Here is a 26,399-nt window from a genome sequence, read left to right as displayed (position 1 = left end):
ACAGTAGATAATAGATATTAATAGAGTTAATAGATTGATAATAGATAAATATGAAATATGTCTGGGACATTGTTGAGTTCCTGTAATACTCAGTATAGTAAGCTGCAGAAGTTTTACTTTTACAATTAAAATGTAATTAGATATCAAAGGCATCTGGGTAAACGAGCTGTGTCTCGGGTTGCTATGGCGACAGAGCTGGAGGACCGCAGCCAGAGCAGGGCGTATTGTCTTTCCAGTTTTCACCTCTTTGGTTTCAATCACGTGACGATGTTCGTTTGCTTTCAACCAGCTTTATTTATGACTAATGCTTGTACGGCAGCCGCAGAGGATCATTCATCTGCCGTACACCATGGCGGCTCACCTGAAGAAACGCGTTTATGAAGAGTTCACTAAAGTGGTTCAGGTGAGGGATTCATGTGGCGCAGGGGAGGCGGTGACGTCACACGGGCTGTGTCGTCCGGAGATGCGGGCGGTCAGTGTCCTCCGCCGGGAGGCTTCACTGCACCCGACTGTGGTGAAAGGAAAGTCCGGGGATCCGGCTGCGGCCTTCTGGACATAGTATATAGTAGCAGCTAGAAGTGACGATATAACCAGACGGTGGCAGCCGAGGCCCTGGTGCTATCCGCGCTGGGACTCTGGCGACTCCTCCATTGAGGTCCCCTAGAGATGTCCATTTCCTGCTCATTAGCTTCTGTCGTGTATGGCAGCTGAATACAAGTCATTGCTCCCTGTTATCAGCCATTTTTCTCTTGGAGCTGTAAATTTCTGACTAGAAAACGTCAATTTTTGCATTTTGTTTTTTCCAGCTTTCGCTTCATAGCATTATAATGCAGACCCCACCAGCGCTGCCTCCACCGGGCCCGTCAGGATACGGACAGATTTGGAGGAACTCAATTTTATTTTTTCTCACTTGCAGACGTGTTTTTGAAGTCAGATTTCATTATAAATTCTGCACCACAAACACGGGGAGCACATACAAGCTCCTCTCCGATGGCGTCCTTATGGAATGGTAGAGTTGGAAGGGACCTCCTGGGCCATCTGGTCCAACCCCCTGCTCAAAGCAGGATTCACTAAATCATCCCAGTCAGATGTCTGTCCAGCCTCTGTTTGAAGACTTCCATTGAAGGAGAACTCACCACTTCTCGCGGCAGCCTGTTCCACTCATTGATCACTCTGTCAAAAAGTTTTTTCTAATATCTAATCTGTGTCTCCTCCCATTCAGTTTCATCCCATTGCTTCTAGTCTTTCCTTGTGCAAATGAGAATAAAGTTGATCCTTCTACAATGTGATAGCCCTTTAGATATTTGTAGACAGCTATTAAGTCTCCTCTCAGTCTTCTCTTTTGCAAACTAAACATTCCCAAATCCTGCAACCTTTCCTCATAAGACAGGGTTTGCAGACCGGTCACCATTCTGGTCGCTCTTTTCTGAACTTGCTCCAGTTTGTTGATGTCCTTGGGTGGGGTCTGATCCCAGGACCCCAGTGCTAACCACTGAGCCACCATAATCGGGGTTTCAGCCTCCGAGCGGGATGTTCTTATTCGTTTACAGAAAGAAGTCTAGATCGCGGGCGGCGCTGGGACTCGCATTACTTCATTGTTATCTATGGGAATTTTCTCCTTCTATGCAGCAGCAGCCGATAGAAGATCTCACAGCCAAGAAACTGCGTCTGACCAAACCCAGCAAGTCCGCTGCTCTGCACATCGACCTCTGCAAGGCGACATCGCCGGCGGACGCCCTGCAGTATCTGCTGCAATTCGCACGCAAACCCGTGGAGTCAGACAGCGTGGAAGGAGTGGTCCGCATCCTGCTAGAGCATTACTACAAGGTAACGCCCCCACTAACTGTGCCTACAGGGTAAAGCCCCCACATACAATTACTAGAATGTAACCCCCCACATACAATGTCTACAAGGTAGAGAGCCCTCAGCATACAGCAGTATACTGTGCCTACAAGGTAGAGGGCACCCAGCATACCGTAGTATACAGTGCCTACAAGGTAAAGCGCCCCCCCGCATACAGTGCCTACAATGTAGAGGGCCCCCCCGCAGACGTTGCCTACAATGTACAGCCCCCCCCCCCCCCGCAGATGGTGCCTACAATATAGAGGGGCTCCCCCCGCGGACGGTGCCTACAATGTAGAGGGCTCCCCCCGCAGACGGTGCCTACAATGTAGAGCCCCCCCCCCCCCCCAAGACTGTACCTACAATGTAGAGACCCCCCGCAGATGGTGCTTACAATGTAGAGGGCCCCCCTCGCAGACGGTGCCTACAATGTAGAGCACCCCCAAGACGGTACCTACAATGTAGAGACCCCCCCGCAGACGGTGCCTACAATGTAGAGGCCCCCCCGCAGACGGTGCCTACAATGTAGAGGACGGTGCCTACAATGTAGCGGAGCCCCCCCTTCCTGCAGACAGTGCCTACAATGTAGAGGGTCCCCTATCCCCTGCATACAGTGACGTGTATTGCTTGTCACTCAGCTTTCCCAGAATCCAATATAACTGAGTTCTCTCAGTAGAATTTGGAGATAATATACAGGATTTTCTTTTTTTGTGTTCTCAGGAGAATGAGACGTCTGTGAGACTGAAGATCGCCTCTCTGCTGGGTTTGCTGTGTAAGACGTCAGGGTTCTGTCCAGACTCAATAGTGGACGATGTGATTGGTACTCTTCAGAATGAGAGTAAGACCCCCTGCTATCTTAATGAGGGTGGAAGAGTGTCCCTTTAATATTTCCCCTCTGGTGACACACACCCTCCAACTATTTCTGTACGCCTCCCTGCCTCCACCACTAGGGGAACCTTGCAGCTGCCATGGAAATAATACAGGAATATCTCTGGTTTCCTTTTAGAGTCTCATCAGGTCCTGGCGCAGCTCCTGGACACTCTGTTAGAGATTGGAATCAAGCTTGTGGATAATGCGCCCATCCGCACGAAACTGGTGGACGTGGCATACAAGGTAACGACTACAGAACTCGTAAAAGAAAGTAGCATATCCTCTGAAGCAGTACCGAGCATTGTAGCTGTGAATCCAGCACTGGATATGGGGGGGTGAGTCAAAACACTTACCAGAAAGTATTAATGTCCATAGACTGTAATAGGCCACTGTAATCCGATCCCTCACTGAACTGGTGGTTTGTCTTGTTATTGACCAAACCGGATTTTAGTAGTTTTTCCAGCGTGAATGATGAATTCAGAGGGCGGAGAAGCGGCTCATAAGTGAAGAATCATTCAGATTTCAATGATAAGATCTATAAAAAAAAAAAAGCTTATATTATCCTGTACTATCGATTTGCGCAGAGTTTGGTCAAACGACATTAACCATTTAAGTGCAGGAGGCCTAATTTTAGTTATCCTTTGCATTCAGTATCTCACGGACACGTCTCACGGTGTCAGGAACAAGTGTCTGCAGCTTCTTGGCTGCCTCGGAGCTGTCGATAAGACCCCATCAAAAGATCCGGACGGCGTAGTCGCCAAAGACGTGCAGAAGATTATTGGCGATTATTTCAGTGATCAGGACCCTCGCGTCAGGACAGCCGCTATAAAGGCCATGGTGAGCTGTTCAGTGTCTTCTGAGAGGTCGCCCACATTTAGGAATGGGAGTTCTTACATTGTGATGATGGGGGGGAGTCGGGGAGGAAGCCTTCCATAACCTTTAGGAAAGTTGGAGTTGTAACTACCTCCTAAGGCTTTGTTGACACCGTGAAACTGAGGGCAAACTTTCCAAATCTCAAAATGTTGATTCTTCTTTTAACACTCAGAGCCCAAAGCGGTTTCCACTAGAAAACTCGCCCCTTATTTTTTACCACCTCAAATATCCCCCTCCATGTGCACACCTCCTAAGATACAGTCATGCAAGAGGAAGATTGCATAAATATTCAGGCCTTGTGTTTCTTCATAGTTGCAGCTGCACGAGAGAGGCCTGAAGCTGCAGCAAGTCATGTACAGCCAGGTACCGTACCCACTATTTAACACTTTTAGGGAATTGCGACTAGAGCGATTTTCTCCTCTTGCGTATCGCAGGCTTTAGCTCAGTGTCAGGTGTAATACGAAGATTACGAATATTTTCTTTTTTTTTTTTTCCCTGGCGCAGGCCTGTAAGCTGCTGACTGACGACTACGAGCAGGTTCGCAGCGCGGCCGTGGAGCTGGTCTGGGTCCTGAGTCAGCTGTATCCAGAAAGGTAAGTGCAGAGCGTGGTTCCTCCAATAGGGGGCGTCCCGCACAGAGGCGAGCGTGACCACTCCTTCCATTCTTTCCATGCGCCGACTGCTGTTCTCATTTTTTCTCCTTCGTCTCATTGGGGGACACAGACTGTGGGTGTGTGCTACTGCCGTCTGGAGGCCGACACTAAGTATACAAAAAACAAGTTAGCTCCTCCTCCGCCGCATACACCCTCTCCCCGATAGCGGGCGGAAACCAGTTTTTGCTTAGTGTCTGATGGAGGCACACGCAGTCTGGGTCTCCCCAGACTATTTTTTATTTCTCGCTATGAAGAGGAGACAGGGGCGACGGACCCTATTGAAAGGGTCCGATCTCCCCCAAACATCAACGGGCGAGCACGCGCGAGTATCGCCTCCGCGTATCCTTTCCCGCGCCGAGGGACATCTCTGGGACTTTTCCCCAGACATCTATTTTTTCTTTTGAGAAGATATGACAGGGGCAACGCATCCTATTGAAAGGATCCGATTTCCCCAAACCATCAACGTGCGACCACGTGCGAGTGTCCCTCCACGTTTCCTCTCCCGCGACGTGGGACATTATGCCAGACTTAGCCCTGTCCACCCCTAGGTCGTGAAACCATGGGCATGCACAGAGGCACAAGACTAGTCTGTGCGCCCCCGCTGCTCCACCAACGTTTGACGGTGGTGCTGCATGGCTGCGGATGGTCCCTCTCCTCGCCCAGAAGAGGCGGCTGGAGCTAGGCTGCCTGCACTGTCCGAAGACGGATTGCCTCATGGCCTCTGGGCAGAAGACAGCAGAGTGCAAGGAGGTATGGTTGGGCTGGGAGAGCCCCTGGGCGGCGTGAGGATCCAGGCTAGGGGAACGCTCCAGGTGCTGGAGCCGGCTTCCCCTCTCCTGCCTGCGGTATCAGCAGCAGCTTCAGTTTTCTCTTCCTCCCTCCTTCCTTCCTCCCTCCATCCTTCCGGGCAGCGCGCCCATACCTGTGGCCAGTGGGTTCCCAGACCGGTAGGGAGAAGCGCCAGGGTAGCGCGCCCGGACGCGGCGGGCGGGCAGTGCCTAAATTTAGCCCGCGGCTTCGGCCTAGGCCGCGGGGAGAAGGCCAGCCCCTCGGCGTGACGTCAGATCCGGCGCCGCCCCCATGTCCAGGGCGGGCGCTGGATAAAATTGAGGCCCCGGCTTCAGAACGGGGTAGGCCATGGTCAGGAAAGCATCGCAGCCTACCCGGAGAGAGGAGCAGCAGGAGCACGAGCACGGGGAGACAGCAGGAGCTGGGTAAGTGCGACCCCGTCTCGGCCACACTAGGGCAGTTATCCTCCTTCTCCTCATACCCCTGTATGCTTTAAAACAAAAAAAAAAAAAAAAGAGAGGGGAGAAAATTGGCTGTTTCTGCAGTATGTCTGGAAAAGGGAAAAAGCACACTTTCCTTTATACCGCATGAATTTCCTGTGGGGCTGTGTTCACGCGAGCGCAGACTATTAAGTTATGTGAAGCCTGCAGTTCCGAACGCGCCCAGGAGCCCTCCCCTCCAACGGAGCCCAGAGGGTCGGATCCCCCGGAATGGGCGTTATCACTTTCGCGGTCTATGGCTTCACTTACGAAAGCGATCGAGACCCTTCAGGCCCCGGATAGGGGTAGGGACAACGGCTCACCGGTTGGGGAAGGTTCATCCACCTCACAGGAGCCGCTGGCCTGCGGGGGCCACACTCTCTCCAGGCAGACGTACAGGGAAAGATCCCATATGGCGTCTCCGGGCCCCTCCGGTGCTTCGGCATCCGTGAGTGCGGCGTCTCGCTCACCGTCACCATTGTCTGGGAGCGAGCAGCGTTCGGATGAGGATATGCAAGAATCCTTGGACCTGGATACCCCCGGGTGTCAGGAGACGGTAGGCAGTCTCATTGAGGCTGTCAATCAGACTCTAGGTATTGAAGATGTCTCTCTAACCACAGGGCATAAAATATCTTTTAAAAGGGCCAGGTGACCACATAGGGTGTTTAGCACTCATCCAGAATTCGAGGACATGGTGCAACGGCACAGGGAGCATCCAGAAAAGCGTTTTTCGGGACAAAAAACGCTAGAAACGAGATACCCGTTTGCACCAGAGCTCTGTAAAAGATGGGCGGAATCTCCGATTGTGGATCCCCCAGTGTCACGCCTGGCCTCAAGATCATTGTTGTCAGTACCTAGTGGTTCTTCCATTAAGGACTCCACGGATCGGCTCATAGAAGGTTTAGCCCGCTCGGTGTATGAGGCATCGGGGTCAGCGCTTTTGCCGTCATTTGCGGCAACATGGGTGGCCAAGGCCATGATGTCATGGTCAGAGTCTTTGAATGGAGTCCTGCAAGATAGAGACTTGCCGATAGAGGTGTCTGAGATAGCAAAGCAGATCGCTATGGCAGGTGACTATCTAATTAATGCACCCTTGGATGCGGCGCTAGCGGCGGCAAACGCTATCGCCATTAGGAGAGCCTTGTGGCTAAGGCTATGGCGGGCTGATTCAATTTCTAAAAAATTGTTAACATCCCTGCCATATCAGGGTAACCGGCTTTTTGGAGAGAAGTTAGACAAACTTATTTCGGATGCCACAGGGGGAAAGAGCAGCTTTCTCTCACAGCAGAAGAGTAGACCGCACTTTCGTTAACCGCAGGCGCGCTTTCGAGCATTTCGCGCCCCAGGATGGGCAACAGCGGCCAGTTCTACCGCCCCAGCTCGCTATAACCAAGATAGAGAGCGCCAGGTCACGTATAGAGCCAACCCGCTGGGGAGAGGGCGGGGCCGTCCACCCAGGTCAAGGGGAGCCAGGCCCCAGAAGCCCCCAGCAAAGTGACTCGAGGCATCAGGTACCCGAGGACAGCAGAGTAGGCGGTCGTCTGCTCAGGTTCTGCCACGTCTGGGTCAAGGTGGCACACGACGCATGTTTGGCGGAATTAGTGTCATTCGGGTACAAGATAGTTTATCGGACACCCTCCAAAGCGATTTTTTTTTTTCGTTCCCGGCTTCCCAAATCGGAATCCTGGGCAGAGGCGTTGCTAGGAGCCATCAGGATTCTTCAGTGCAACGGGGTCATTGTTCTGGTACCAGAGGGCGAAGAGGCTCAAGGATTTTATTCCAACCTGTTCGCGGGCCCCAAGAAGGACGGTACAGTAAGACTGGTTCTGGACCTAAAGCTCCTAAACAGGTTCATCAGAGTCAGGCACTTTCGGATGGAATCCCTCCGGTCAGTGATATCGGCCATGGAGCAGAGAGAATATTTGGCCTCAATCGATGTTCAAGATGCTTACATGCACATCCATATTTTTCCCCCGCATCAAAAGTTCCTTCGTTTTGCGATCAATGGCCGGCATTTCCAGTTTGTGGCTCTGCCGTTCGGGTTGGCCACGGCGCCCAGGGTATTCACGAAGGTAATGGCGGTCGTTATGGCCATTCTTCATTCTCGGGGCATAGTAGTGTTGCCGTACTTAGACGACCTTTTGGTAAAAGGGCCGTCCTTTCAAGCGTGCGAGGAGAATGTCAGCATCACGCTGGATACCCTATCTCGCCTGGGATGGTTGGTCAATGGGAAGAAGTCATCTCTTACCCCGGCTCAGAGGATTCCATTCCTAGGGATGATTTTCAACACCTCCCGAGGGTTGGTAATTCTCCCTCAAGACAAGGCTCATGCGCTCCGGCAGGGAGTTCGGAGTCTTCAGCAGCTAGGCCCTCACACAATTCAATTTGGGATGAGGGTTCTAGGGAGGATGGTAGCGGCAATAGAAGCAATTCCGTTTGCACAATTTCATCTGCGTCCCCTGCAGCACGCTCTTTTAGCAGCATGGGACAGGAGTCTGTTCTCCCTAGATCATCAGTGCAGGTTGTCCTTTCAGGTCCGGCGGGCACTTCAATGGTGGACGCGCGACTCCTCTCTCCTTCAGGGGAAACCCTTTCCTCCAGATCAATGGTTGGTGGTCACAACCGACGCGAGTCTTCTCGGTTGGGGAGCAGTATTTCATCATTACACGGCACAGGGGCAGTGGTCCCCCCAGAAGGCTCATCTTCCAATCAACTTGTTGGAGATTCGAGCGGTGCAGCATTTTCAGCACTGGCTAGCGGGTCGCCCAGTCCGGGTCCAGTCAGACAACGCCACGGCAGTGGCGTACGTAAATCACCAGGGAGGCACGCGCAGCAAGGCAGCCATGCGCGAGATAGAGCATGTACTCCGTTGGGCCGAGAAGCACCACTCAGTAATCTCAGCGGTTCATATACCAGGGGTGGAAAATTGGGCAGCAGATTTCCGGCAGTCGGCAGGGGGTCGTGGCCGGAGAATGGTCCCTACACCCCAAGGTCTTCCAGCAGATTTGCCAACGGTGGGGAACTCCGGACGTGGATCTGATGGCCTCCAGGGAGAATGCCAAGGTGGGCAGGTTTGTTGCCCGGTCCCAGGACCCTCGAGCAATCGCAGTGGATGCTTTGGGTCTTCCATGGAGCCAGTTTCGGCTCCCATACCTGCTCCCCCCTCTGCCTCTTCTCCCGAGGGTAATCAGAAAGATCAAGATAGAGAGGGTCCCGGCAATTCTGCTGGCTCCAGACTGGCCCCGTCAAGCTTGGTACGCGGATCTAGTACAGCTCCTCGCAGACGTGCCATGGCGTCTACCGGAACGGCCAGACTTACTGTCCCAGGGGCCGATCTGCCACCCGAACTTAGGGACCCTGTGTTTGACGGCATGGCCATTGAATCCTGGGTTCTGACCCAGGCGGGGTTTGGGCGTGAAGTGGTGGCTACAATGGTTAGCGCCCAGAAACCGGCCTCGGCGAGGGTCTATCATAACACTTGGAAGGTTTTCTTTGGTGTCGAGAGCACGGGGTTGCGCCTTTGTCCTTCTCGGTTCCCAACATTCTGGCTTTTCTGCAGTCAGGCCTAGACGCAGGTTTGGCCCCGAGTTCTCTGAGGAGACAGATATCGGCCTTGTCTGTCCTTTTCCAGCGAAAGATCGCTACCAATATGCAGGTCAAGACATTCATGCAGGGGGTCTCGCATTTGGTGCCCCCCTTTAGGGCTCCCTTAGACGCCTGGGACCTTAATCTGGTTCTGGGTGTCCTGCAGGAAGCTCCTTTTGAGCCGTTGCAGGAAGTCGAATTGCCATACCTTACCAGGAAGGTCGTGTTTTTGGTAGCCATAACCTCTATTAGGCGGGTCTCGGAATTGGCAACCCTATCCTGTAGAGCGCCGTTTCTGACCTTTTTTAAGGATAAGGTAGTCCTGAGACCACCACCGCCGCCATTTCTGCCGAAGGTTGTGTCCTTGTTCCATATTAATGAGGACATTGTTTTGCCTTCGTTTTGTCCAGCTCCGGTACACAGAGTGGAGAAGGCGCTGGACCTAGTAAGGGCCCTCAGAAGGTATGTGTCGAGGACAGCACCTTTTCGCCAGACAGTCTCGTTGTTTGTGATCCCCGAAGGGCGCAGGAAGGGGCTCGCAGCCTCACGGTCGACCATAGCCAGATGGATTCGCCTTACTATTCAAGAGGCTTACCGTATTAGAGGCACGCCGGTTCCAGCTGGAATAAGGGCGCACTCGACTCGGGCAGTGGGCGCCTCTTGGGCGCTTCAGAATCAGGCTTCGGCAGAGTAGGTATGCAAGGTGGCAACGTGGTCAAGCCTGCACACGTTCTCTAAGCATTACAATGTGCATACTCAGGCTTCGTCGGATGCGAGCCTGGGTAGGAAAATTCTCCAGGCAGCGGTGGCACACCTTTAAACAGGTGGGCATGCGGTCTGGATTCGTGAGTTGCTCCCACCCAGGGACTGCTTTAGGACGTCCCACAGTCTGTGTCCCCCAATGAGACGAAGGAGAAACATGGATTTTTGTGAGTACTCACCGTAAAATCCTTTTCTCCGAGACGCTCATTGGGGGACACAGCACCCACCCTGTTAGCCAAGTTGGCTCTTGTTTATTTAATTAGTATAATGCCTTATTTAAGGTAGGGTGGTCCTTTTTCAGACATATGATTTTCTGCGTTAAGGCTAATTTTTTAAGTTCTCCTACTGCTTTTGCACTAAACTGGTTTCCGCCCGCTATCGGGGCGAGGGTGTATGCGGCGGAGGAGGAGCTAACTTGTTTTTTGTATACTTAGTGTCGGCCTCCAGACGGCAGTAGCACACACCCACAGTCTGTGTCCCCCAATGAGCGTCTCAGAGAAAAGGATTTTACGGTGAGTACTCACAAAAATCCATGTTTTTTTTTTATTTTTTTTCAGCATCGTTCCCATTCCTTCCTCCAACGAGGAGATCCGCCTGGTGGATGAAGCCTTCGGGAAGGTCTGTCACATGGTGAGCGATGGATCCTGGATGGTCAGAGTTCAGGCCTGCAAACTGCTGGTAAGTCATGAGCGTGGATGCTTCACTGCACCCCCCCCCCCCAATGGCTCTGCAAATGGATTAAAGGGTTAAATGCTTGGATCAGCACCCCCAGCTGGCACAGTGCTGAATACAGATTACCATATTTTTTTCCCCCTTTTTTAACCCCTTTACCCCTGGGCAATTTTTTTATTTTTGTTTTTTATCCCCTTCTTAGGAGAATTGAAGCTGCGATTATCCGTTCACCTGTGCTACACATAGCAGTGCTTCAGCACTATGTATAGCAGAAATTCTGATCTCATGTTAGTGCCGCCACAGACCGGCGTTCATAGGAGATTCAGAGTTACAGGCACGGGGGTCTTCTGAAGACCGCCGGCTGTCATGACAACCCATTCGTGCGCCGCGATTGCGTGACAGGGGCGACGGTGGGTGAGATTAATAATGCGTTTCTTGTCAGCGTATGTGAAATGTCGCTGTAAGTGATTGACAGCAGCATTTAACTAGTTAACAGCTGCTGGTAGAGCCGAGATCCACCCGTGGTTGTTAGAGGCACTTGATGTCTGATTAAATCAGCCGTCATATGCGGGGCTCGAAGTGCGAGTCCGCATCAAAGGCAGGGACATGGCCGATGTCATGAAAGGGGTTAAACAGTGCCACCCTGGTCCACGGGCCATCTCTGGTATTGCAACCATTTCAGTTGAATGCAAGTCTTAGTGTGGATTAAATTGGCCATGTCTTATTGTAATCTCACATCACCCCTTTAAGGCCGGGGTCACGCTTGCGAGAAACTCGCACGATTCTCGTGTCTCAATACCCAGCACTGCCGCTGGCACTCGTACCGGAGCGTTCGGCTGCATAGAAATACATGCAGCCGGACACTCAGTGCCGGGTATTGAGACGTGAGAATCGTGCGGGTTTCTTGAAAGTGTGACCCCGGCCTAAGACCGAGCATAGCAGCTGATCGCCTGTGTCATGTTGTCTTTTAGGGCTCCATGCAGCAAGTTAGTCCGCACTTCTTGGAGCAGACCCTGGATAAGAAGCTCATGTCAGATCTAAGGGTAAGCGCATGGGGATTATTTTATATTCTCTAGATTTTACTTTTCCCCCTTTGAGTCTCCTGCTGCTGCAGCGCCTCTTATCTGGTGTTCCCCACTCGTATAGGAAGCAATGATTTCCCCTCCGCCAGTCACATGGACCACTGCAGCCAATCCTTGGCCTCAGGGGTGATGTTTGTATGCCCAGCACATGACTGCTGAGGCCAGTGATTGTCTGCAGCGGTCACGTGACTGATGGACACATCACATCAGGGCACTCTACATCTTCTCTACCAGTGTGGTGCAGCTGCCTTATACAGTATACAGGAGGTCTCCTAATATTTAGGATATCCCAGATTACCGTAATAGTAGAGAGCGTGTAAATTGGGCACAGATTTTTCATATTTCTGGATCATCAGATGCCGGGTGAAAGGAACTTTACTGTGATTTTTATGTTTAGAGTCTGGTCTGTAACTTTCGTGTGACCTCAGTTTCTTCTTCTCCTTCTGCCGCCTTCTTATTGTGACAAAGAGAAAAAGAACCGCTCACGAACGTGCAAAAGAGCTGTACAGCTCCGGAGAGTTCTCCAGCGGCAGAAAATGGGGGGACGATGCCCCCCGGGAGGAGCTGGACACTGAAGCTGTGAACCTGATAGAGTCCGGGGCATGCGGAGCGTTCGTGCATGGTCTGGAGGATGAGATGTACGGTAGGAGGACTGATGACTAATGTACACTTATAAATCTGTCCACCGGAGGCGCCAACACACTGGTGTTATAGGGCACTGCACCTTTAAAAAACAAAAAAAAAAATAGTCCCCGAGTTCACCGCTTCTGTCCAATGGTTGTTCTCCACCTCTGCTGACGACTCACTGTTTCCTTCAGAGGTGAGGATTGCAGCGGTGGAATCCCTGTGCCTCTTGGCTCGCTCCTCTCGCCCCTTTGCAGAGAAGTGCTTGGATTTCCTGGTGGACATGTTCAATGACGAGATAGAAGAAGTGCGGCTGCAGTCCATACACACCATGCGCAAGATCTCCGACAACATCACCCTCCGGGAGGACCAGCTGGACACCATCTTGGCCGTGCTGGAGGTGAAATACTTGGGGTTTTCACAGAGGCTGATTTAGAGTTTAGCGGATTTGCTGTTAATTTTCAAAATCTGAAGATTTCACACTAAAATATAAAAGTATAACCATAACGAGTTAGTCTGGCACCACCTGGTGTCCAAAGTGTATAGCTATGTGCACGTCCCCGAGCCGGTCTTCTAACTCTCCTCTGACTTTTGATGCTTTATTAGCAGTGTGAGCTCGGGCCACATTGGGAGACGGCATCCCATGTGGGTTGGTCTTTTGGATGGGTCTCTAGTGATTCTCTCGGTACCTTGTGTCTCCTCTAGGACTCCTCCCGGGACATTCGAGAGGCTTTACACGAATTGCTTTGCTGTGCAAACGTCTCCACCAAGGAGTGCATCCACCTCGCCCTGGTAGAACTTCTGAAGAACCTCTCAAAGTACCCGACAGACCGGGACTCCATCTGGAAGTAAGTGTCTGACACTTCTCATCCACATTCATGAATATTACGGGATGCTGCTTTTCCTTAATGCAAAAAGTCTGCAAAACCGGCACCTGTTGAGATTCAAAGGAGTGATTCCTGTCTTATAATAAAATGCAATTGCTTTATGGTCAGTGGGGGGGTCCGCCGATCCTGAGCGTGAAAGGGGTATGGTGCCGAGTCAGGCTTCCAGAGAGAGAAAAGCATCTGAATGTAAACATATAGGTTTTCATTCATTTAAAGCAAACTGTGATCTTGAAAGAATAGTGAAAAGTAAATTATACATTTTTATTCTTCTTGTTCTTCAGATGTTTGAAGTTCCTGGGCAGTAGACACCCCACCCTGGTCCTGTCACTGGTACCGGAGCTCCTGAGCACACACCCCTTCTTCGATACACCCGAGCCTGACATGGATGATCCAGCATGTATCCATTGTATGGACTTATCAGTCCTATAGCTCCTGATCCAGCCAGGATAAGACTCCTAGAGGCATTTTGCTCCCCAGCAGGGCATAATTTGTAGCATACGTTATATGGGCTGTGTGACAACCGCACCTCGCCACCTAATACGTCAGGGGGTTCACGCGCTACGGTCTCCCCACTTTCACCAACTTGACGTTCCGCACACCTGAGGACACATACGGTCAGCTTGGAACAGTTCGACAGAGACACCTCCTGTCCACACGGGCACAGGGAGTGACAGGAGGTGGCACCACATTCGCTTACAAACCCGAGAGGCCCCTTTCACTATCACCAGTGAAACCGAGTGCTGCCAGCCTGGTAGGACTGCCACCAGTTCCTCGGATATAAGCCCCGTCCATTAACTGGAGTATATCGGGCCAGAAACCAGCCCCGGTAGCATGGAAAGTTAAAGTGAACCTGTCAGCAGTTTTGGCCTATATAAGATACAGCCATCACCTTTCAGGGCTTATATGCAGCATTCTATAAGGGCAGTTTCACACGTCCAGATAATTCCGGTACCTGAGCTATCTGTGTCCGTGTGCATACGTATGCCATCCGTGTGCTATCCATATGTCTGTGTGCTGTCCGTGTCCGTGTTTTTGAAAAATTATTTTCAATGTTAACCCTTTGACTTTTAAAAACGCACACGGACAGCATCCGTGTGCGGTACGTGTTTACAAGGACCCATTGACTTGTATGGGTCCGTGTGATCCGTGCTGTTGCACAAAAACGGACATGTCAGCGTGTTTTGCACACGGACACACGGTCCATGAAAACACTCTGACATCTGCATAGACACATTCATTAGAATGTGTCTGTGTGTCAGTGTCTCCGGTACGTGAGAAAACTGTCACTACACGTACCGGAGACACTGACGTGTGAAACTGCCCTAATGCTGTATTTAAGCCCCAACCCGAGCTGGAAGAAATGAAAAATAAGTTTTATTATTTTATTATACTCACCAAGTGCCTCCCATCTTCTTATGATCGCCGCCCTCCTTCTTGTGGATGACGCGACCCTGCATCATCCACACAGGCTCCCTGGCATCGCATTTCTGCATCGGCGTACTTCTCTGCCCTGTTGAGGGCAGAGCAAAGTACTGCAGTGCGCAGGTGCCGGCAAAGGTCAAAGAGCCCTGTCAGGATACTGTTTTTTTTTTTTTCTTCAACTCTGCCTTAGGGGTCGTTATCTCTGCATAACCTTCACTCTCTGCATCAGATATTGCGGTTTTGGTTTTGATTTTCAATGCAGCAAAGACCTGCCCCACCATGCCAGCGCTGTTCTCCGACCACACCTTCCGCCACTATGCCTACCTGCGGGACAGCCTCTCCCATCTTGTCCCGGCTCTGACGGTAAGTAGGTGATCGCACCTGTGGGGGGGTCGGAGGACTCTCGGGTTATCTGTAGATCCAAAGAGGACAGGCTGAGTGCCCAGATATCAGATTAAGACGCTTCTTTCCTCCAGTTTACACCTTTATAACAACTGGAGGAAGATGGTAATAAACTGTCTCTGCCTTCTCTGTGGGGAGTCCGGCTGTGTCTGACATCTGCCAGCAGCTGCTGACTCTGCAGGGGACGTTGTAAAATGTTCTTGTATAGTCATGTATCTCATCCAGACCCGTGCCGCTTTCCAGGAAACCTCCGGTCATCTGATTCCATCTTCTTGTCCCCACAGCTGCCCGGAGTGAACTGGTCCTGGATCCCGGACCGGGAGCGTCAGTCGCCCCCGGAGGACCCTTCCCAGCAGTTTCTGCAGAACAGTCTGGAGAGAGTCCACAACCTGCAAACTCTGGACATCCAAGGGACGCAACAACTCCTCGAGTTTACCATCCGGTAAGTGACTTGACTGCCGTGTCCCACGGATTGGGTGTAATGGAGAACGTTGGTTCACATATCGTGTCTTCCCCTCCAGGGACCTTCAGAGAATCGGCGAGCTGCAGTCCGAGCTGGCCGGCATGGCGGATTTCTCGGCTGCCTACCTGCGCTGTCACTTGCTGCTGATCAAGGTTTGTACTCTTGGCTTTGCGCCTTGACGAGAGGCGAGGCTGAGTGTAAGAAAAGAAGCCGGTAATGGTAATTTATCACTTTCTGCCCTTTAGGCTGAGTTCACACGTGGCTTTTTTTCGCGTTTCCGCGGCGGTTTTAACCGCGCGATTTTGCCGCGAAAACGTGAAAAATAAGCATCCCATGCATTCCTATGGGATTCCGCAATGCTGTGCTAATGCTGCGGTTTTTACCGCGGCGGAATCGCTTCGCGGTAAAAACCGCAGCATGCTCATTAATTTTGCGGAATAGCGGCGATCTCGCACCCATAGGAATGTATTGTTCCGCTTACTTCCCGCATGTGGCTGTGCACACCATGCGGAAAGTAAGCAGAACAATTGCGGATGGTACCCACGGCCCGGAGGAGAGGAGACTGTCCTCCAGGCTTTGGGTACCATATCCCTGTAAAAAATAGAATTTAAAATAAAAAATATTGTTATTCTTACCTTCCGACGTCCCGCGCAGCCTTCCTGCCTCTCTCCACGCTCTTGTTCCCAGTACTCCTTTGCGAAAATGCCCGCGATGACGTCCGTTCTCGCGGGATCGCGAAGTCTCGCGGTCATTCGCGCGACGTCATCGCGAATTACCGCGAGACATCGCGATCCCGCGAGAACGGACGTCATCGCAGCCATTTTCGCAAAGGATTACTGGGAACGGCTGCGCGGGACGTCGGAAGGTAAGAATAACACCTTTTTTTTTTTTACATTTTATCTTTTACTATTGATGCCGCATAGGCGGCCTCAGTAGTAAAAATTTTGTCACACTCGTCAAACACTATGTTTGACGAGTGTGACCAACCTGTCAATCAGTTCTCCAAGCGATGCTACAGATTGCTTGGAAAACGCTAGCATTTTGCAAGCTAATTACGCTTGCAAAATGCTAGTTTTTCCGCGGGAATTTAAAATGCGATTTTCCCGCGGACTGGAATTCCGGAACTCTCGCTGTAATTTCCGCGAGAATTCCGGTACGTGTGAACTCAGCCTTAGGCTAAGTGCACACGTACCGGAACTCTCGCGGAAATTACCGCGAGAATTCCGGAATTCCAGTCCGCGGGAAAATCGCATTTTAAATTCCCGCGATTTTCCCGCGGAAAAACTAGCATTTTGCAAGCGTAATTAGCTTGCAAAATGCTAGCGTTTTCCAAGCGATCTGTAGCATCGCTTGGAGAACTGATTGACGAGTGTGACCAACCTGTCAAACATAGTGTTTGACGAGTGTGACCAACTTTTTACTACTGAGGCCGCCTATGCAGCATCAGTAGTAAAAGATAGAATGTAAAAAAATAAAAAATGGTGCTATTCTTACCTTCCGACGTCCCGCGCATCCGTTCCCAGTAATCCTTTGCGAAAATGCCCGCGATGACGTCCGTTCTCGCGGGATCGCGATGTCTCGCGGTAATTCGCGATGACCGCGAGACTTCGCAATCCCGTGAGAACGGACGTCATCGCGGGCATTTTCGCAAAGGACTACTGGGAACGGGAGCGTGAAGAGAAGAGGGAAGACTGCGCGGGACGTCGGAGGGTGAAAATAACAATATTTTTTATTTTTAAGTTCTTTTTTTAACAGGGATATGGTACCCAAAGCCCGGAGGACAGTCTCCTCTCCTCCGGACCGTGGGTACCATCTGCAATTGTTCTGCTTACTTTCCGCATGGTGTGCACAGCCACATGCGGGAAGTAAGCGGAACAATGCATTCCTATGGGTGCGGGATCGCCGCGATTCCGCAAATTAATGAGTATGCTACGGTTTTTACCACGAAGCGATTCCGCCGCGGTAAAAACCGCAGCATTAGCACAGCATTGCGGAATCCCATAGGAATGCATGGGATGCTTATTTTTCGCGTTTTCTCGGCAAAATCGCGCGGTTAAAACCGCCGCGGAAACGCAAAAAAAACGCCACGTGTGAACTCAGCCTTAAAGTTCAATGTCTATCTAAAAATCCAGATGACCTGCTAATCCGGCACCCATTCTAATCCATAACTACTGTGCAGGAATTGTAACTGCTTCTTTCTGTGACTTCCAGGCCCTGAATGAGAAGTTATGGAGTCTCGCAGCGCCCCTTTATATAAAGCAGAACTCCCTGGCTGCTGCAGCCGTCAAACAGGTAAACCATCCGTAATTCCGTCACCCTAATAACCGCTCGTATGTCGGACGAGACGCTCCTTATGGCGGGTTTTCTCGTCTTTTTTTTTTTTTTGCTCCAGATCCTGGAAGAAACCTACAAGATGGAGTTCATGTACAGCGGGCTGCAGAACCGGCAGGTGGCCATCATCCATCACATGAGGCTGCAGGCGAATGCCCTCCAGCTCCTTATAACAGCTCGCACAACCAAAGGGTGAGTGACCCGGGAGTTGGTGGCCTGTAATTTCCCGTGAATCATGTGCCGGATGCACGGGTACAAGGCACGGCTCTGACATTTACTTCAATGAGCCCTGCAGCTGTGTGCAAAGATTTTTTTTTTTTTTAATTCAGTGGCAGTATATAAGGTTTTAATTTGTGTCCAGCAAGCGGAGCTCCTGAACATGTGAGGAACTGACGCCAAAAGTGGAATTTCAATAATATTTCTCTGTTCTACAGGGAGGAGCCGCTGTTCAGCATGTGCAAGCACTTTCTGCAGGAGGTGGATTTTTTCCAGAGGTGAGTGTCCATCCATTTGCCTCTCATGGTCACAACTGAGGGTTTGCTACAGTCTTATCTAGTTTATGAAAGGCACGTTCTTTCCGTTACTTACTTGAATCTGGTTTCCGTCCTCATTCTCGCAGGTGCTTCATCTCGGAGCTCCCTCACATGCAGGACAGTTTTGTGGACAAACTGCTGGATCTGATGCCTCGACTGGTGAACTCCAAACCCCTAGAGATGGTGAAGATCCTGCAGACCTCCCTGCGGCAGAGCAGCTTCCTGCGTCTGACTCTGCCTGAGCAGGTGAGGCCGAGGCTGCCAGATTAAATTATGTGTGCACGTATTAATATCTGATCCGTCACATCACAAGGTATAGGAGCTTAGCTATAGAGGAAGCAAAGATAGCGGTCACAGGCAAGCCTTACACATCTGTACAGGGGGTGCAATACACTGACAGCAATTACACGGGTAGTGATGAATTACTGGAGGGTGATCTGCATTTTATAGGTTATATATAGAGATCTACATAAGATAAGAAACTGTACGTAAATTACTTATCCTATAATATACTTCCAGAGCTGCACTCTCTATTCTACTCCTGCCCTCTACTCCTCTTTGGTCAGACCTCATCTGGAATACTGTGTCCAGTTTTGGGCACCACATTTTAAAAAAGACATCAACAAACTGGAGCAAGTTCAGAAAAGAGCGACCAGAATGGTGACCGGTCTGCAAACCCTGTCTTATGAGGAAAGGTTGCAGGATTTGGGAATGTTTAGCTTGCAAAAGAGAAGACTGAGAGGAGACTTAATAGCTGTCTACAAATATCTCAAGGGCTGTCACATTGTAGAAGGATCAACTTTATTCTCATTTGCACAAGGAAAGACTAGGAGCAATGGGATGAAACTGAATGGGAGGAGACACAGATTAGATATTAGAAAAAACTTTTTGACAGAGTGATCAATGAGTGGAACAGGCTGCCACGAGAGGTGGCGAGTTCTCCTTCAAAAGAAGTCTTCAAACAGAGGCTGGACAAACATCTGTCTGGGATGATTTGGCGAATCCTGCTTTGAGCAGAGGGTTGGACCAGATAGAGTTGGAAGGAACATCCTGGACTATCATTCTATGATTCTACTGGTGCAGTCACTGTGTGCATACATTACATTACTGATCCTGAGTTACATCCTGTATGATACCCCAGAGCTGCACTCACTATTCTGCTGGTGCAGTCACTGTGTACATACATTACTGATCTTGAGTTACATCCTGTATTATACTCCAGAGCTGCACTCACTATTCTGCTGGTGCAGTCACTGCACATACATTACATTACTGATCCTGAGTTACATCCTGTATTATACTTCAGAGCTGCACTCACTATTCTGCTGGTGCAGTCACTGTGTACATACATTACTGATCCTGAGTTACATCCTGTATTATACTCCAGAGCTGCACTCACTATTCTGCACATATCTTGTGTTTATAAGATTCTTGTCACCTTTGCAGATTCACAGATCCTCGGCACATATCATCGAGCCGGCTGCTGAGTCTGACAACCCGATTCGGTTCACCTCCGGTTTAGTCGTAGCTCTGGATGTCGACGCCACATTGGAGAATGTTCAGGACCCGCAGAGCACGGTCAAGGTCCAGGTATGTGTAGATTATAAAGAATAACATGCTGATGTAGCAGAGCTGAGCTCATCAGTGCAGCAGAGTCGGCACAGTCCATTCAGTGCGATACTCCTATGTCCTTAATTCAATGCACAACAGTACAGCATCCTGTCCGGCTCTGCTACATTTGAGCCCCTCAGAGACGGCATACACAGAGGGGCTCACATGCTGGCACACTTATTGTTCATTATTTGCCCTCTCCCCCCAGGTTGTGTATCCAGATGGGCAGGTTCAGATCATTCACCCCAAGCCAGCAGACTTTCGCCACCCCGGCCCGGGACGTCATAGGCTCATCACACAGGTCTACCTGTCACATACGGCCTGGACGGGTAAGATACAAGGTCGTGGGGTTATTATTGCCCCCAGTGGGGGAAGCGATGTGACAACTGCTCCTAAAGTCATTTTTTACTCTTCGCCACGACAGCACCCACTGGAGTTATCCACTGGAGGTATCGGATCCGCCCATTTGGAACAGGAAACCCTACAGGAAAGATAAAAGGGGCGGTCCGCCTTTCCTCCTCAGTTTTGGTTTCCTGTTCCAAATGGAGCAGGATCCTGCAGGATCTTACCTGGGCCATGCATCCGCCTGTGCGGTCTCTTCGGGAACGGCAGGGGCTGCGGTCCGGAAGCAGCGTCGGGGGAGACTCCGTTTGACGGCTCCCCCCTCGTCTGGTGGCATAGTGGTAATGGCCGGGTCCGGGGAGGGCCGCCTGGTCTTACCAGGGAGCGGGGCCGGTCTGGCATCCGGGAGATTCCCCCCCCATCCCCATCGGTGGGGGTATAACGTGGATGGTGAGGCCATGTGCGCGCGAGCCGCGCGTGTCAATAGCGGTGGCGCGGGAGCAGGCCGGCGCCCGACGCTCCTATACCCCGGAAGTAATGGTTGAACTTCCGGGGTAAGATGGCGATGACGCGGCGCATGCGCCCTGTGACAGGGCGACTTCCGGGGGTACGATAAGTGTACAGATAAAACAGCGCTGCAACGTTGGAACATGTCGTCCCCCGCAGACCCCAGCAGGGGATTCAGCTGGGGGCAACTCCACCAGGGACCGCAGCGCCAGGACAGAGACTGCCCGCAGGAGCGAGGCAGCAGAAACCCGATCCAAACCGTCTCAGCCATCCGAACCGGTATTAAGCTTCACTGGGTGAGTGTGCAAAGCATATGCTCTACCTATTAAGCTAACCTCCTCTCCTCCCCCCCCCCCCTCCCCCCTCTCTTTACCTTTGACCTCCCACTTCAGTCAAAGAAAAAAGGAAAAACAAAACAAAGAATGCGCATTATGTTCAGAGCCTCTCCCTGACTCCTACCCCAAAAAACTCTGCAAACAATGCATTAAAGAGACCAGGCAGGGGTCGACGATATCTTCTAAGGATATCCGAGCCATAATTAGGGAGGAAATACAAGCCATCAACCGCGCCAGCACTCCCGCAGAGTCCAGTCATAGAAAACAGGTCATTGTTAGTTCAGAGTCAGAGGAAGAACAGGAGTTAATCTCAGGCTCCGCATCCACATCCTCATCATCATCCTCGGAGGTGGAAGGACGCGCATGTTTTCCACTGGACAGCGTAGATAACCTGGTAAAAGCGGTTAGAAATACTATGGGGTGTGAAGAGGAAAGGGGAGCCCAAACCGCGCAGGACATTATGTTTGCGGGATTGGCAGAGAAAAAGAGGAGATCATTTCCAGTGATACCGGCAATTAAAGATCTCATCAAAAGAGAGTGGGAAAAACACGACCAGAGGGGTTTTCTCCCATCCGCTTCAAAACGGAAGTATCCGTTCACTGATGAAGATCTATTAAAATGGACTAAAATACCAAAGGTGGACGCTGTCATATCCTCCACTTCCAAACAAACCTCGATCCCGGTCGAGGACGCAGGATTGTTAGCAGACCCATTGGACCGAAAGGCTGAATCTTCGCTCAAAAGGTCCTGGGAATCCACCACCGGGGTATTCAAACCCGCAATAGCCAGCACATGTACTGCTAGGTCAATGCTGGTATGGCTAGATCAATTAGACCAGCAGATTGAGCAAAGAGTGTCAAGGGAGAAACTGCGTGCAGCCATCCCGTTGATAAGAGGGGCAGCTGCCTTTATGGCAGACGCTTCAGCGGACACCCTAAGACTGGCAGCAAGGTCGGCAGCCCTGGTGAATAACGCCAGACGCGCGCTGTGGATAAAGAGCTGGAAAGGGGATGCACAGTCAAAATCCAAAATTAGTGCAACCCCATGCGAGGGTGAGTTCCTCTTCGGAAAAGCCTTAGACGAAATTCTCGCCAAGGCAAAAGAAAGGAAAAAGGCCTTCAGTGATTCTCCCATTCCGTTTTATAGGAAAACCTTTAAAAGACGGCCATTCGGGAGAAGAAGGCAATCGGACAGAACGAACAGATGGGCCACGAAAGACGAAAAGCAGAAGGGTACCATCTTCAGAGGGCCAACATATAGGAGAGAAAAAAATTAAAAGTTTAGACCCACCAGTTGGGGGTAGATTAAAATTTTTTTTTACCAAGTGGGAACAGATTACGTTAAACCCATGGATTTTGAATATAATCAAGGAAGGAATAAAGATTGAATTCCTTCGGATCCCCTATGAGTTCTTTTTTATAACTCGCCTTAATTCCTCACTTCAGCAAAAGGCTCTCAAAGACGAGATTCGAGTCCTGCTAGCTAAAAAAGTTTTAGTTGACGTCCCTGAGGAACAACAGGGTAGAGGCTTTTACTCTCCCCTGTTTTTGGTGTCTAAACCAGACGGTACATTTAGAACCATTATTAATTTAAAGAAGCTAAATTCATTTATAAAAAATTATAAGTTCAAAATGGAATCAATCAGATCCACTATAAAGCTTCTTTTCCCAAATTGCGTAATGGCAGGGATTGATTTAAAAGATGCTTATTATCATCTCCCTATACACAACAGATTCCAGAAATACCTGAGAGTCGCAGTGGAAGTCGAGGGAAGGATTCATCATTTCCAATACGCGGCCATGCCCTTCGGGCTTTCCACGGCACCAAGAATATTTACCAAGGTGATGGCAGAAGTGATGGCCTACCTTCGCCAAAAGGACACACTAATTGTGCCATATCTAGACGACTTCCTAGTAATTGGGAATTCAGTCAAACAATGTACTGAACGCGTGACTGACGCAATCTCCTCTTTTCAGAGCCTTGGCTGGATCATCAATATCCAAAAGTCCAGACTCGATCCGCAATCTCTCCAGACATTTCTAGGATTTCAACTAGATTCCTTGACCCAGAGATGTCTACTACCCCAGGTAAAAATCATCCTCACAAAACAAAAAATACAAGCAGCTATAGATAAACCACGTGTATCCTTAAGAGGAGCAATGTCACTATTAGGATCACTAAATTCTTGCACCCCGGCAGTCCGGTGGGCCCAGTACCATGTCCGTACGCTACAACACCAGATCCTCCAGGAGGATAAGCGACATAGTGGTCATTTACAGAGCAAAATAACCCTGTCACAAGAAGTCTTGACTTCCCTAGAGTGGTGGTTAGACGATGATCATTTATGTTCAGGAGTTCCATGGGTTATAGTTCCATCCTGTATCGTAACCACCGATGCCAGTCCCCAGGGCTGGGGAGCCCACATGGAGAATGGGTTTTATCAGGGAAGGTGGAGTAAAGAGGAATGTGATTACTCATCTAATTTAAAAGAACTGACTGCAGTGTTCTATGCTCTATACAACTTCCTTCCGCAGCTTCAACAGAAGCATGTAAGGATCCTGTCGGACAATACCACCACAGTGGCATATATAAACAGACAAGGAGGAACTCGATCAGAGACTCTGATGTCTTCAGAGGCAAGAATTTTAAACTTAGCAGAAAACTATTTTTTGTCCCTCTCGGCCCTTCATATAAGAGGCGAGAGCAATCAAAAGGCAGACTTCCTAAGCCGTCACACTCTACGACAAGGAGAGTGGTGCCTCAATCGGAAGGTCTTCAGGGACATAGTAGCCGCATGGGGACAACCCGAGGTGGATCTTTTCGCCACAAGAGAGAACAGGCAGATAAAAACTTTTGCCTCCCTATCTCCGTCAGATCACCCAAACATACTGGACGCCTTTCTAGTTCCATGGAATTTCAACCTAGCGTATGCGTTCCCTCCATTGATCCTCCTACCTCAAGTAATTCGGAAGATCAGAGACGACAAAACAAGAATAATCTTAATAGCACCGTTCTGGCCAAAAAGACCGTGGTTTTCGTGGCTGCAGATTATGTCGATAACAGATCCTTGGGTCCTTCCGACTGCCAATCTACTCTCCCAAGGCCCCTTTTTCCACCCTCAAGTGCTCAGCTTGCACTTGACGGCGTGGAATTTGAGAGGCAGTTATTGAGGACAAGAGGATTCTCGGAGTCCTTAATTACTACACTACTACAAAGTAGAAAACAGTCCACAACCCAAATTTACACTAGAATATGGAAAAAATTTCTTCAATTCCATACAGTACCTCATACAGCAGAAGTTCCGATAATCCCAATCTTGGAATTTCTGCAGAAGGGGAAAGACTTAGGCTTAGCAGTAAATACACTGAGAGTACAAATATCGGCATTAGGAGCACTATATGGCCATAATATAGCAGGCAACAAGTGGATAACTCGTTTTATTACAGCATGTGAACGAATAGCTCCAATCCACATACCCTCCGTCCCTACATGGGATCTAAATCTGGTCTTAGACGCCCTAACGGTAGACCCCTTTGAGCCGATCGACACAATACCCTTCAAATACTTAGCACTTAAAATGGCCCTCTTAGTATCACTAACCTCAGCTAGGAGAGTGGGTGATATCCAAGCCTTGTCAATAGATCCACCTTTTTTCCAAGAATACCAAGACAGATTAGTATTAAAACCAGACCCTGCCTACCTGCCAAAAGTGGCAACAAAATACCATAGATCTCAGGAGATACTCCTCCCAACCTTCTATAAAAATCCCTCTACTCCGGAAGAGCAGAAGTTCCATACTCTGGACGTTAAAAGAACTGTCCTAAAATGTATTGAGAGGTCCAACAGTTGGAGGCAGAGTAGGGCCCTATTTGTTTCATTTCAGGGCTGTAAGAAGGGGTATGGAGTCACGAAGAGCACCATTTCCCGGTGGATCAGAGAGGCCATTCGTTTAGCCTACTCCGCAAAAAACGAAGATCCTCCAGGGAACATCAGGGCGCATTCCACCAGGGCAATGGCAACCTCTTGGGCGGAAAAGGGAGATGTTCCGATTGAAACTATATGTAAGGCGGCAGTTTGGTCATCCCCTTCTACCTTCTATAAGCACTACAGACTTGATCTTTCATCCACCTCTGACTTAAGCTTTGGCAGGACTATCCTTGGCACGGTGGTCCCACCCAGGTGATGGTCTCTGGAATCTCTCCAGTGGGTGCTGTCGTGGCGAAGAGTAAAAAGCCGGATTACTTACCGGTAATGCTCTTTTAATGAGTCCACGACAGCACCCGCTCACTTCCCCCCCTAAAGATATCAATAGTTAAAGTATATTAACCAAATAATGGATAAGAAAGATGTTAAAATAAGAGAACATTGCCTAATCCTTGGCGGTCCTTCTGGTACTCTGAAACGTAAAACTGAGGAGGAAAGGCAGACCGCCCCTTTTATCTTTCCTGTAGGGTTTCCTGTTCCAAATGGGCGGATCCGATACCTCCAGTGGATAACTCCAGTGGGTGCTGTCGTGGACTCATTAAAAGAGCATTACCGGTAAGTAATCCGGCTTATCAAAGCAAAGCTGCAGTAGAAAGAATGGGGGAATGAAATTGTAGAAGTTTGATTTTAGACTCTATTGGCTGGGACAATCGAAGGATGGGGATGTATTAATCCTTGGTTATTTTTGCAGAGCCCTGTCAGATTGAAGTCAGCCTCCTGCTCGCCTACAGCTCCAGCAGCAGCAAAGTGCTAGCATGCTCTGCTAGACCCCCTTGGGGGGAGAGCACAGACCCCCTGCCTGAGAGTATCATCGAGGGCACGCTGCCTTTCAGCAAAGCTGTCAAAGTCTTCCTGATGCCCAAACCTGCGAGACGGTGACACCCCATCGAGCGGCGAGGCAGCTGCCAGGAGGAAAAGTGTGGGGCATTGATTACCCAGGAGGGGGCAAGACCTAAACAAATCTGGCAGGAGCTCCTTTCTTCATACTGATTGGTGGGCGAGGGGTCCTGGCACCTGCAACCTCTCCATTAACTGAAAGAAACCCCCAGATAACATCACCATGCAAACAATAGTTTCCGCGTTTGGCCTGTAAGTGCTGCATTATTAGACTTTCCAGATTACAGGAGTTCCGCACTTCGACTTCTCCCTGTGAGTAGAGGAGCTCCTCCAGCTCTTGTTTTAGTTGTGAGATGATATTGTACAGATTTGTGGCTTTTTCTAGTAAAACTATTTATTTTCTTGTAGCAATCAATTCTCAAATTTCCTTCAAGACTTGCAAAAGAAAAAAAAAAACAAAACATCTTACACCGTGGGAAGAGGGAGACAAGCAGCTCCCCGACCCTCTTCCCCA

At 50.1% G+C, this 26,399-nt stretch overlaps 1 protein-coding gene across 3 annotated transcripts; it reads left to right on the top strand.

Moving 5' to 3' along the window:
* The first annotated feature begins 245 nt into the window (after positions 1–245).
* On the top strand, positions 246–26,292 carry INTS4 (integrator complex subunit 4). Of its 3 annotated transcripts, none has more exons than XM_073548639.1 (23): positions 246–403; positions 1,633–1,827; positions 2,563–2,680; positions 2,849–2,955; positions 3,364–3,549; positions 3,898–3,948; positions 4,090–4,178; positions 10,411–10,531; positions 11,497–11,568; positions 12,076–12,250; positions 12,426–12,631; positions 12,937–13,079; positions 13,400–13,515; positions 14,770–14,903; positions 15,227–15,384; positions 15,464–15,557; positions 17,617–17,697; positions 17,798–17,928; positions 18,171–18,230; positions 18,356–18,515; positions 19,716–19,859; positions 20,089–20,209; positions 25,740–26,292. In XM_073548639.1, exons 1-23 carry the CDS (start codon positions 305–307, stop codon positions 25,925–25,927), a joined length of 2,949 nt encoding a protein of 982 aa, XP_073404740.1. In that variant the 5' UTR covers positions 246–304; the 3' UTR covers positions 25,928–26,292. The 3 variants fall into 3 exon arrangements, with proteins under 3 accessions (XP_073404740.1, XP_073404739.1, XP_073404741.1); XM_073548638.1 differs by having other exon boundaries at positions 252–403; positions 1,630–1,827; XM_073548640.1 differs by lacking the exon at positions 246–403 and adding an exon at positions 429–472.
* Positions 26,293–26,399: the final 107 nt, after the last annotated feature.

Source organism: Dendrobates tinctorius, unplaced genomic scaffold, assembly GCF_039654945.1.
Source record: "Dendrobates tinctorius isolate UK_male_01 unplaced genomic scaffold, ASM3965494v1 ptg000157l, whole genome shotgun sequence".
In the NCBI taxonomy this organism is placed as follows: Eukaryota; Metazoa; Chordata; class Amphibia; order Anura; family Dendrobatidae; genus Dendrobates; species Dendrobates tinctorius.
Note: the sequence above shows the minus strand (reverse complement) of the source record. Positions and strands in the feature narration are given on the sequence as shown.

Bases quoted from the DNA above. Each gene is read 5' to 3' on its own strand.
- INTS4 (XM_073548638.1), top strand. From the start codon at position 305: ATGCTTGTACGGCAGCCGCAGAGGATCATTCATCTGCCGTACACCATG. The intron at 15,385-15,463 runs GTAAGTGACTTG...CTTCCCCTCCAG, and splicing joins CTCCTCGAGTTTACCATCCG to GGACCTTCAGAGAATCGGCG. The intron at 20,210-25,739 runs GTAAGATACAAG...TTATTTTTGCAG, and splicing joins GTCACATACGGCCTGGACGG to AGCCCTGTCAGATTGAAGTC.